We start from the raw sequence: 13116 nt of genomic DNA, 5'->3' as shown, positions 1-13116 counted from the left end.
TTAGTGTAAATAAAATTTATTTAGGATTTCATGGCCCCCAGAAGATGTCAATATACAGTTTTAACAGATGACAAGTTCTCAAAAAGCAACTCCTCTCCAATGGTAAGAGATTAATTCTCCCCAACCTCCATTTTCCTTCCTTCAGCCCTCCCTACCAATCCCTTTATCCGGCCTGTTTCACCAAGCTGCTCCAAGCTCATAAATAGTAAGTGTTAAAAAGGTGTATGACACTGGGTGGGGGGGTGGGGGGGGTGTACATCATTTGCGCTGAACTTGTGTGAAGGAAGAGGGCATCTTTATGGGCTGAATGGGCTGGCCTGGCTGGAAAGGTGGAGGCTTCTTGCGCAGGTCTGGAGAGGACGAGGGCTTGACTGATGGGAGTAACTGGTTCCGTTTGATGATCTGGAGAGCCAGCTGTGTGTTACCTGCAAGAGCCAAGCAGATCAATCACCCCCACTTACTAAAACTGCAGATACTGATTATCTGTTAGAGATGATGGATGGATGCAGGAGATGTGCTCTGTAAAACGGTCACTTTATAAAGCTAACAATAAATGTATACGCTATTAGCTCCAAGCAAGCAAATGCAGAAAGTGCAACGTGGGCATTCGGTTTTTATGTTGCTACTGTAGTACTACAGTTGCTCATTTTAATATAGCTCAAGATCAGGGCTTTGAAAGTACCATTTTGCAGCTCTAGGTAGACACCCAATAGAATAGCTTCTGGGGGAATTTCCTTTGGATTGACCATGGAAGCTGCCTATAGGGAGAGAAAGGGAAACAAACACACAGTTACACCATGCCTACAGTCATCTTACCTCAGGGAGTCAAGATACTTGTAACATACATGACATGGTTTAAAACATTTCAGCTTTTCAGTCCACAAAAGAAACATGGTTTGAGTTACGACCTTAAGTTGCATGTTTATCATTGGTATGTTACAGATGAGGTGTCTGCACTGTCATTCAACACTATTGGACTGAACCGACATATAATTCTCTTAAAATACGTCCAGCGTATTTCATTATGTGCAGAACACACTGGTTTAAATTTTGCTTTGAATTAGAAGAAAATACTAACCATAAACATTTTCTCATAATGTGGTGCTAAGCTTGAATAGCCACATTAACCCTTCTAAATATACTTTAATAATCTAATGTATCACTAAATCACAATGAGAAGATTAGGAAATGTTTGATTTAGACAAACCAGTTATCAGGGCCAAATGTTTAAATGTATGTGTGTCTTTCTTTACCTGATGAAGGCACTTGCGTGCTTTTTCATATTCACTCCGCAGACAGTAAGCACTGCCCAAATTGAAAAGCATCATGGCCCTTGCAGAGCTGACAGTACTGGGATAACACAGAGGAGTCTGCTTCCCTGCTACACACACACACACACACACACACAGATACAGAGAGTTTCAGACCACTGCATTCTCACTTTAAGTGCTGATAGACAAAACACAGAAACACAGCTGTGATATTGTGTACAAATGTCTTAAATATTTTATTACTGTGCAAAAACTACACAGGCTAGTGCTATCAGAAGCAGAAAAAGATAATGATGCAGAACACTCACAGGACTCAACTGGCTCTAGATCCCCTTTATCTGAACCTGCAGATTCAGACAGATGTGTGAAAACCAGATAAAAAAGAAACAGTCCAATTATTTTTTGTATGCACACTTTCAGCTCTTTGACGTGGGTGTTTACCTTGGTCCTGTTCACTGGGTGAAACTCCTAGTGATACATCAGTAACATTCTCTGGGTTGAGGTGAGCGATAGCATCAGAGATGCGGTCCAGAGAGATTAGAGCTTCAGCAGCGTACAGATGACCCAGGAACCTGAGGACAGGCATTAACCCTGTTACTGACCACCAGGACACATCATAAACTGACCCTGGAACAATTTAGCTAAATGTCTGAGGCCATTTAAGTCATAATATAATTATATTATAATTATAAAGACAGGTGTTTTATGGCAGGAATTTTCAGAAACATTGAGGAAAGACTTCCAGAGCATCAGTTGTGGCATGTCTTATTATACTCAACAACTGAAATACCAGCTGCTTTACTACAGCTAACAGCTATGCAACATTATTCCAGAAAAACAGACTGATGAAAACTATATTTCATACTAACAGCATCACTTCAAATAATATTTCTGACTATGTCTGATTTCAGGCATTATATTCTTAAACATTCCGCCTAATAGCTTTCTTTGAGGCAGCTTTTAGGGGCATTAACTGGTATGGACATCTGGTTTCTGTCACTGCTGTTGTGAACAAATTCTCTAGAATGGAGCACTTCATATCAAACCACTCTAACTGACTTCACATCTTAAATGTTTACATTAAGCAAAAATTGAGAAATCAGTAAAATTCCCTTTGACACAGAAAATATAATCAGACTAAAATCAACTGATTTAACAGAACACCTTAAAACAATTTCAGTGAAAGCTTTATAGAATTATATACATATATATACACAAACACACACATATGGAGAGAGAAAGAGAGAGAGATACAAAAAGAGAGAAGGATCAAGGAGTGTGGCCTGACTGGTTTAACCATACAGTCATTCGTTTGTCATTCATACCATCCATCCATCAATATGGCATCAAAATAAAAAAGGATAATAGTGATCTCTAGAATGGAATGCAAGGACTTTGAAAAGAGACTTTGAGAGACTTACTTTGAAACTTTGAAAAGAGAAGTTGAGAGACTTACTTGAGGGATCCTGACAGCTTGGGCTGATGTAAGAGCTTATCTGCATGGTTAAGAGCCATCAGGTTGTCCCCAAGGGCCAGAGCCACATACGCACTACAGGCTAAAATACAGCACCTGTGTGCAAGTTACACAGACAGAACATTCATGTCACTACACTGTGTTGAATACAAGAGCAAATTTGAACTCCATCTTCATAACATGCAAATTCAGTCTCTAAAGGAGGAAAAAATACAAAACATATAAACAGAAGGCAGGTAGAGCATATTTATTCAAGGAATGAATCACACACTCTAGGAGATTTAGGAAAATCTTTCAGTGGCGCCACATACACTGGTTCAGTCTACAAAAGAGTGGAGGGCAATGTCTGGCTTCTGTGACTCAATGATAGTCATGGATGCCAAACATAGCAAAGTTATCCCCAGCACTGTCTCAGAAATTGCAAATACTTCAAGGTTTAGGTGCAGTCTAGTCCTAATGTACAATAGAATGCAGTAATTGGCTGTTTAAAAAAACAGACACAGTGACCAGAACAATAAAAAGAAAACTGTAAAAGAGACTCTTCACTAAGCGACATTACTTTCCCTCTAAGAAATGTTCCTTGTGTGCGAAATCATTTGCACATGTTGTTCCCTGAGCAAAAACAAAAAGCCTGGAGGTCACAGCAAATAGCAAATGTTTGCATGTTATTTGTCTTTTACTCATGTACATTACTATTTCCACAAACTACAACTTGTATTGAGCATAGTGTTAGTAAACGGTCTCCTAAATGAACCAGAGTGGAGGTGTCACTAATAACTATACCCCTCCATAACCCCTCCACCTTGTTCTGTTTCCTGTTAGCTCCAGCTCTGCCACAAGTCCATCATTAAAGGGATAAGGAGAAAGAAAGGGAGACAGGGTGAAAAAGGGGGGGAACAGGCGCAGGCCCCTCAGCGGCTGGCTGGGACACAAAAGGCTCGCAGGATTCCGGGAAGTGAAACCTGAGTAAGTGGCGGCTATGCTCGTAAACATGTCACCGCATCAGGGTGTCAATCCAGGGTCACCCCTCAAAACCACCCGCCCTTTCCTTTCCACCGGGTCCGGATAGCCAACAGACGCAAATGAATGAAAAATGCCTCGCGTCAAACAGGGGAAGAGGGGGAGAGAGGGAGTAAGTACAGAATAGAGAGAGGTGTGAGAAAGAGTGGGGGAAAAAAAAAGAGATTTTTCCTAGCCAGTTCTAGAGACAAAAACCAGAGTAGGAGGAGAGGGCAACAGAGGAGAGTAAAGTGAAGGGCAAAAAGGTGCAGCTCTAGAGGTAAAAGCCCATTTATATGCTAAAGACTCATGCTATTTTCATCAATGGATGCTCTACAAAGCACATCATACATACATTATATTTACACTCTAATACGTTCCTAACAGATTTTTAGTAACAATTAGTATTTGAAATGGACACTAATCAGAGTAACCACTAGCACACATTCATCTCTCCTTAAACATCTGCATCTAATTTGTAATTAAATCTAAAAATAACGACTCTTTTCTGAAAACTCCAAAGAAACACAAACCACCACAATTGAGGATATTACCTGATTTACCCTCATGTAGGTTTAGCAGAATATTTTTTGAGGGATGTCTTTGATTTTACCTGAGGTTCTCAACTTCCTGTTTTCTGAGAGGTGATGAAGGTGCAGCAGGAATGAACTTGTCTCCCTCTTGGCCCTTTCCACTGTGAATCAAAGCAAGTGGGAGAAGGTTACTGGACCAACCCACTATCGTATGCTCAAAGGTGAGTGAGGAGAGTAGTTCAAGAGAATGTTTTGTCTCCACCGGAACAGCACGTGTCACTGTTAGATTTGTTGCTGTTCTGCTTCCAAGTACTACTTTCCAACTTGATAAATGGAGTCAGAATTACACAGGTGTGAGTGTGTGAGGTAGGCGTGCGCTGACATAAAAATGACCTAGCCTTTTATCATGGGTTATGATATCACCACATAAAGAAAAAAAAACAACAAAAAAAAACACTACAGATAATTTAGATAAAAAAAGATGATACAAGTACATGTTATACATTTCTGTCTTTAAATAAAACTTTCTTATGCCTTAATTGAACAGTAGGACTGTACATGGGCACTGGAGTACTCAAATACAATATTCCAATACAAAAATCACTATTCGAGACAAGACAAAACAGAAAAACTATTCAGTAAAACAGCAGTTTTCTGTTTTACCAGTGCTGTAAAATGTGGCAAGCATGCTTGTATTTGCCTGATAGTATGTATATTATACTTTGCTACATCAAAGCACAAGTGCCACAACGTGAGCGCACTGCCACTGACACACTGTTAAGGACGTGACTGAGAAAGGCAGAGATACATGGCTTTATCACCAATATGTGTAAAGTACCGGTTAGCTGCTCATAAGCTCATCTGAGGAGGCAGCCCCTGTAACTCATCAGACACAAAAACCTAGCAATTTGATTCTGACATTTTTTAACAATTATACGTATTTTCAAACGTATTCCTCTATGTGCCGCTAATTGTTTGTACAATTCCAGTGCTAACACCTAAAAGGGTAATTCTACAGCCCTACATTTTTTTTTTACAGCCCTACAATAAAAGATATAATTTATTGGGAAGTCAATGTTCATTTGCCTGTAGACAGTTCTGCTGAAGTATGTGAAGAGCTCTGGGCGTGGGTGGTATGTTAACACATTCTGTAAGTGTGCACACCTGCAGGCATCACTGTTCTCACTGCCACTCTCTGTGCTGCCTGATTGGCTGGAGCCCTTTGAGCCATTGTCTGGTTTGCTCTCATGTTGTTGGTGCTCTGGCAGTAGGAGCAGGGCGTTCCTCAAACAGATCGCTGCAAACTCCATACTGGCTACAGGGATCGCTGCCGACTGACCCTCACTACACACACACACACAGACACACACACACACACACACACACACACACACACACACACACAGCACAGACCATTTTCTAAATCACTGTCCAGCATCTGAAAAAAGACATCATTGCTAGCTTCCATCATTTAACAGTATATAATGGCAGAGCAATTAAAAAATGGAATATAGTGCCACCTCTTGGAAGGAAAGTTACATTACACAAGTTTACAAGGGAGTAAAAACAGAGTAGCAGCTGGACAACATCCAAACCACTATGTAAAACAAGAGGAAGAACGTCATGCCTATGGCAGTGTCAAATTCAGCAGAGCAACACACCTGTAGGTTGTGTTCTGTGTAGACTGTGATGCTAAGACAATCTTGCGATGATAGCCTTGGCCTACAATGGACTGAACTATCCCCTTTTTACTAGGCAGGCCTTTGGTTTCTTGCTCAGAACTCTGATAAAAGCCAAAAAAGAAATTTTAGTGAAAAGTTAGGTCAAACGTTTCAAGCAGGTATGAATCATTTGTGTTGATTCTCTCTGTTACCCCTTTGTTGGCAGCGATGCAGCACTCAGCGAGACGTAGCCAGAGACGCGGGTTTGAGTGGTACACCTGCACTGCCTCCATCAGACACTCAAAGGCTGCCAGCGGCCGACCGATGTGCAGCAGCTGAATGCCACAATTATAGAGCAGCTCATATCGCTTATTTGCCAGGAGGGCACACATGGGTATACCAGTGAACTTTTTAGCTGTGGGAGAACAATAAAATGGCATTCAGGCATTCAAAAACAATAAAATATGACTGAAATTTTAACATTAATTCTCATCCCCTGAGTAATTTAAACCCTGACCACTCACCCTGGCCATTCTTGCCATCTCCTAGCTGTGCACAAGTGTGGTCATTTTCCTGAAGGGCTTTCTTAAAGTAAAAGATGCCCAGGTTGTGTTTCCCCATGGCAAAGTGGATACAACCCAAATTATTCCAGAACATGCAGCGCACACATTCACCTACAACAAGAGGAAAATATAAGAGGAAATAATGGCAAAAATAATATAACTATCATCCATTTACCATCATTGAGTGTGCTATTAAAATATGAGATTTACTTAAGAATGAACTCAAAAGTGTGAAGGAAGAAACTGTTCGAAGTATAGTATATACTGTTAAATCACTGGCTATAAAACTATGTGCATTGTGTACCTGTTTTAAGAGGTCCAGGATGCTCAGCAATATTGGAGCTATTAAGCAGTTTCACTGCTTTACGGTAGTTTCCTCTCAGATACTCAAAATTACTCTTCAGGAAGAGGGAAGGTGCAGACTGAGAGAGTGAAACACAAAGTCAGTCTAGTCAGCACACAGTAGTAACACCTTCAAGTCCTCCATGCAAAACCTTAAACTCGTATGCCTTTTTATCATATACTGTGGTTGTACTGTGCTGCTGTATGTGAATGTAAGCAGTTATTACTCACATTTCCAGCTGTGTTCATAACAGACTTGATCTCCCTTTTACAGGCCTTGAGGGACTTCATCTGAATGTAGGCCCGCACTTTATACTGTACAAGCAAATATGGGGAAAATAAGGACACAAAGGAAGATTTTTGCTATGTTATTAAAAGGATGTTACTGTTTTTTGAATGGAATTCATGCAGATCATTTTTTTTAAAATAACTATTTGCTGATATTGATACCATCAGGCATCACTACAAATACAGCTAGGTCTTTAGTAAATCCTCAAATGGGTCACGTGATCCTAATTACATGCACTCACGTGGTGTATCCGAGACTTGGCTGCCTCAATCATGGCAGCAAACTCAGCTTTTTGAGCAGCAGATTCTCTGGCTGTGCTGTTGTTACCCTGTTACACAAAAATAGTATAATTAAATGAAAGCATTTCAATCTACAGCTGCACACGTGTGGCATTTAAAAAAGCATTTTGTTCTAGTATTGTATTTTACAAAATTTCAACTCTTGCAAATACTTGTGTCAGAACCAATTAACTGTACCAACCATCTAAAGCCAGACTTTACTGCTATTTAGTTCTACATTTAATTCTGTCTAAGTAACCTGTTCTCCCTTTAGGCCACTGTGCTTATCCTCATCTCCTGCCTCCACTACTGGATCCCTGCAGATGTAGAATTTGCACTTTGCACTTTGAAATGGCACCTAGACAGACAGTCTCAAAATGAGTGTGAATACAACATTTGTAAATACTTCAAACGTCATTAGTCATACTTATTTTAAAACCATAAAAACATGAAAGACACAGCTTAAGGCCATCACACACTGAATGCGCTGCACAGCATACCAGAATGCTGCTATAGAATAAAAGCTTGGTTTATTTTTACACTCTACTCGTATAAAGGGAATGAAACAAAGCGTTCAGCATCACTTAACACACTTGGTATTCATTTACCACCTCTCCATAGACTGGCTGTTTTTGAGCTGGTTCCAAATTTTTGGTCTTCAGACTCTACTTATAGTCTGTTTTTTTAACACTGTATATGGTGGTCTACACTGGAATACATGATTACTGTTAACAAGATTCAGTAGATACAAACAGGTTGTTGCTTCAACTATAAAACCAAAACCCTTCTTTCCAAGCCACCACATAAAGACACAGCAATATAGGTGCCTTTTTTAAAACTACAAAACAGGACAATGGCATCCAAATAAACTGCAGCAAAAGCCACGCTCCACAGTGTCTTAGTACACTTAGAGGTAGAGCATCTGCTAATAGGCCTTTAACTCACTAGGAGGGTCAGAGAGGAAAAGCAAGAGAAAAATGAGTACAGTAGTATCAGAAACTATTATATGGAAAACACATATTTTCTTACCTCTCCTTTTCCATTCTTGCTGTTGCCTTGTACTGAGAGTTTCTCCAGCATGGCGAGGAGATGCAGTGCTTTCTCTGGCTGGAAGGTGAGCAAGTAAAGGTCCACCAGCAGGAAGCACACCGCCTGAGCAAACTTCTCTTCTAGGACAGAGAACCCCATCAAGCCTTGCCACCTTACCGCACTACACCAGGAGGTGGCAGAGCGGCAGCACTGACACTTTAAGCAAGCTGAAGTACAATGACTTCACAACACATAAAACTCAATCTTTGACAATGTTTTTTAAATATCTCCATTAGGGATGCACCAATATGGGATTTTTGGGCTGATGCCAATACCTGATATAATCCAAAAAGAGTACACAAACATTTATAAAATATAGAAATTGTGACTACATCTACATTTACTAGCATTACACAGACATATAAAGCTTCTTTGCAGAAAGTTAGGAGTGCAGTAAAATGAATAAAATGCTATTTTTTTGCCCAGTAGGCCAGCACAGCCTAAACGTTCTGCTCTTCTGGAGTTCAATACATACAGCATTAAATATCGGTGTGAAACATCAGTCAAATCTAAACATCTGTCTGATGCTGATACTTTGATTAAATATCTGCCAATACCAACATGATTTCTATATCATGGTGCACCAATAATTTCCACAAAATGTGCATGAATTTGCCCATAATAATAAGTGATTCTGTATATATATCTATGTAATGCTTTTTTAAAAAAACACTTTTGCTTTATCATTTCAGAAACATACCAAAAGGTTCCAGGAACTGGTAGAGCTTCTCTCCAATAGATATGGCTTCTGAGTACTGCCGCATATGGTAGTGAATGATGGCTTGGTTGTAATAGAGGATGCTGTTTTCTACATCATCTAAACCATCAATGTCCTCCACCGCAGAATGGACCTACAGCAAAAAAAAAAAGAAAAAAAAGAAAAAAAAGGGAAATAATGTTTCTGTTCAATAGTTCGATTTAAGTCAAAGATTTAGAACACATCTACACAAGAAACTAACCATGGTACCTGTCATGAAGAAATATAAAGCCAGAAGAAATCTAATAAGAAACAGCATTTTCTCACCTGATTTTTTATCGTCATTAATGTCTGCTTCAAGGTGCCAGTTGTCGTCTGCCCAGTTTTGTAAAACTCAGCAACAGCTTTGTTCATGGCAATTTTATAGTCCTCCTTGTTCAGTTCCTGAAGACTTTCGAGTTGTTTCAGAGACTCATCATAGTTGCCAGCCTACAGGGAAAGCAAAGCAATGAGGTGGTAAGTTTCAGGTTATATGTGATATTTAAAAGCAGGTACGTGAAGCACAAACTAAATGTCATGCATAAGTGTTGCATAAAAGTATCTACCGTAAATGCTTCAAAAGCATTCGTCGCCATCTCCTTCTCTTGATCTGAGACCCCAGGGGAGGCTGTGCTGTCATGTTTCATATCACTGGCTTGGTCTTAAAAAAGAATAAATGAACCGAGAAGTTAAGTGCACTGTTTTACCTGATACATAGAGCAGTGTATCTAAAAAGATGCAGAGATTTTATATGTGAAAGCATCAGTCCAGACTGCAGCCTGAATGCTTTTCAGAAATGGTTCACCAAAAATAATCGAGCATACACAAATTTTCCCCTTATCCTAAAAATACAGTTGATTAACCAAAACGTGTCTGATGTCTTAGATTTCCTTCTTTAGTTTTGCACTAACGCTGCAAGGTTAGTGTAGCTAAAAAGTAATGCAGGTACATCCAGGTCAGCCAAACTATTTTTCGGTGACGCGGACTTTTGTTATAGTAGTATTGAAAATCCAGCGCAAATCCAAAGAAGCAGAGTTTAGATCTCAGGCGTGTGTAGGCTGACTGATTTCGTGTGGCTTATGGAGAATTTTTTGTAAATTTGGTGAACTACTCCTTCAGCTGAGAACCGGTCGGTTAGCTACCAAGGCGCACTACACACGATTTACAAATCGGACCTATGAGTTACGTTCCCAACTAACTAACGTTGGCTCCCTTTTGTGAGCTTCTCAAACAAACTAAAGGAAATCAAATGCATTAATTTGCACAGATTCAGTCTCGCTGACTCAGCTGATACAGTTAGCGCCGTCTGAAGTAGCCAGCAAGCTAACTTAACCCAGCTAGCTAGCTAGCTAGTGTTAACGTTACTACTACGAGCAACTTACTTGATGTCCACAAAGTCTATGAATCATATTTATTCAATGATTTAGAGCAGGCCACGTCACTCTCAAAAAAATTAAACTGCAATCGTTTCTCAAGAGAATGACAAAATGAATTAGGCTAACGTTAGCTAGCTACGTCTGCCAAGTTGAATTAGGCTTTACTCTCATCTAATTCATTTTTAGAGCCATTGCTCTAGTTCACCCCTCTTATATAAAGACATCTAACATCACATTCTGCTTTTCGTCTATTGCTGAAGGACCTGCATATATAATTTTGTTTCAGTTTACTGGTGTCCTGCTGGGCTTGCTAGCTAGTTCAGCTAGGTTAACTTAGCTAAGCCTAGCTTAGCTTGCTGCTGCAGCATTGTTTACAACTGGTTTGTCTTGGTAACGTTAACGGAGAACACACGCGTGCCAAAAACGAGTAAACCTAACTAGACTTCTAAAGTCACCGCAGTGTCAGACTTTCAGTAATATTTCCATGTGTAACAGGGGCAGGTGAACACCTAGCGGGATACATGGTTACAGACTCACTGGTTAATGATTAAAACACAGCTTACCAGAGTTACTTTCAGCCATTTCTTGAAAGTGATGCGATGGTTTGAAAGCGTCTTTAATCCAGTGCTACGATACTTTTCAGTGATTCTCTACGTTTGCATGTAACCTATATGTAGAAGTAACTAGGGAAAAGGCTCTTTCATGTATAGCCGCTGTTACTAGCTTTCGCTTCGTTCAGGTTTTCACTGAGACAAACAGAGCAGAGTCTGTAACTGTCCGACATCTGTCGGTGTGGAGTAGAAACACAACACCGGGAAGAAGCAGAGAAACGCTCTGAGTGACCACTAGATGTCGACAGCGCTGAGTTTACGGCCAAAGGCCAGTCTGTTTGGGTGTAGTCAGGGACAAACTAGAGGGCCTTTGTGATGGTCGGATGCGTTGAAGTAAACGTAAAGTATATAGGAGTAAAACATGCTGAAAGTAGGTTTGAGTCTTCATTATTTCACACTGCTTTCTGAAGTCCTGTAATCTGAAGGCCTATGTTTGTGCATTTGTTTGGATTTTCTGAGCTAGTTTCTTTTCATGTTGTATTACGTGTAGTTACTACGAAGTTTGCATTACAGTCCCTGCTGAAAAAAAAGACAACACATGCTGGTTGACCAGCATATTAGCAACCAAAACATAGCATATCGCTGTCCAAAAAAAAGTACCTCTGTTTTTCTGTTTGTATTTTTCTACATCATTTGTGCACAGTAGCTGCCATTTACAGTGTGTGACAATGACATAATAAGTGGACCAATAAGAATGCTCCACATTTGATTGGAATAAAATCTCTTTACCTTAACTTACATTAAAAGTAAAGTTTTTGCCCTCTCCTGTATCCTGAGCTCTGGTGCCGAGTCTAGAAAATGATCAGCCTAATTGAAAAAAAAGGCAAATGTTCTTTATATATTTGCAAATGTTTAAATCTTTCTTTTCATTGATTTGTAACAGCAGTGCTGTATATTTGTCAGGACAGATAATCACAGGTAAACGCTGCTATGTTTAATGTTCTTATGTTTTTATTGTTGTTATGTTTAGATACCGACCCTGCTAAAAAATAGCCATGTAGCCAGTTACCCTTGTTCTTAGTACAAATTTGGAATACCCATTTTTAAAATATTTTGGATGTCACCCCTCAGCAATCTAAGAAAAAAATGCTAAAATGAGATACACCATAAGATCCCATACCCCATTGTCTGAGTGACACCTTAAGAACTGTTTGGACACGCTGCAGTATGAAATAGAGCTATGTGTAAGTGGGTTATAAACTATCAACTTCCCATTCTTTTAGACACTCTCTGTCCACTAAAGGTCAAAATCAAGGTCAAAATTAAACACCATAATTCTCTCTATGCCCAAAACTTTAAATGAATAACACCAGATTGTCCATGTTTTCTGTATAATGAGACTGTATAATAAGCAAATCAACATGTATAATACACAAGATTTCATTGACTCATTTTAATTACTAATTAGCTAATTAATTAGTTAGCTGAATAATTAATGAATTTGTTTGCATGCTGATCCACCCAAACATTAATTCATTAACTGAACATTAATTGGATAAGCACACATCCCTCGTGGTTCAGTTAAGAAAAAGTCTCAAAAGGACGGCATCGAATTTTATTTATAAAAAAATTGTGTAAACAAAATCCAGACATACAGTTGGGGCATACGGTATTCAAAGTACCCCACTTTTAACTACATAGCAAACCCTTAGGAGAACTTTTTGGAGACAGGTAGAGAAAGTTGGGAATTATACACTGCAAAATATGTCATAAATACAATAATTTAGCTGTCTATAAATGAAGAGTTACAGCATTAAGCATTGTGCTTTGGGTTAGTGCTTTGGAGAATGTATGTCCTGCCAGTTGTGCATGCATGAAATGTCAGTTTTAATATCAGCTGTGATAGATCTGATAGATGTAATAGATCTACTGATGTCCCCCCAAAGGTGCACTG

At 39.4% G+C, this 13116-nt stretch overlaps 1 protein-coding gene across 2 annotated transcripts; it reads right to left on the bottom strand.

Annotated features, from left to right (window-relative positions):
- On the bottom strand, positions 1-11357 carry cnot10 (CCR4-NOT transcription complex, subunit 10). Of its 2 annotated transcripts, none has more exons than XM_036585419.1 (19): positions 11175-11357; positions 9802-9896; positions 9524-9685; positions 9200-9350; positions 8440-8579; positions 7374-7460; positions 7075-7158; positions 6806-6923; positions 6463-6612; positions 6151-6353; positions 5939-6060; positions 5442-5621; positions 4358-4438; positions 2728-2841; positions 1713-1843; positions 1580-1615; positions 1254-1381; positions 683-758; positions 1-425 (listed from the first exon to the last, which is right to left on the bottom strand). In XM_036585419.1, exons 1-19 carry the CDS (start codon positions 11191-11193, stop codon positions 259-261), a joined length of 2244 nt encoding a protein of 747 aa, XP_036441312.1. In that variant the 5' UTR covers positions 11194-11357; the 3' UTR covers positions 1-258. The 2 variants fall into 2 exon arrangements, with proteins under 2 accessions (XP_036441312.1, XP_036441320.1); XM_036585427.1 differs by having other exon boundaries at positions 8440-8576.
- Between the last annotated feature and the right edge of the window lie 1759 nt (positions 11358-13116).

The sequence above is a fragment of the Colossoma macropomum genome, unplaced genomic scaffold (assembly GCF_904425465.1).
Source record: "Colossoma macropomum unplaced genomic scaffold, Colossoma_macropomum, whole genome shotgun sequence".
NCBI classification, from domain to species: domain Eukaryota; kingdom Metazoa; phylum Chordata; class Actinopteri; order Characiformes; family Serrasalmidae; genus Colossoma; species Colossoma macropomum.
This window is presented reverse-complemented; position numbering and strand designations above follow the sequence as displayed.

What these genes read in the sequence shown, in the direction of transcription:
- cnot10 (XM_036585419.1), bottom strand. An exon ending in TCCTGGACCTCTTAAAACAG is followed by an intron (nt 6,613 to 6,805) that starts GTACACAATGCA and finishes CTCTTGTTGTAG; the next exon opens with GTGAATGTGTGCGCTGCATG. An exon ending in TCTAGAGCCAGTTGAGTCCT is followed by an intron (nt 1,382 to 1,579) that starts GTGAGTGTTCTG and finishes GTGTGTGTGTAG; the next exon opens with CAGGGAAGCAGACTCCTCTG.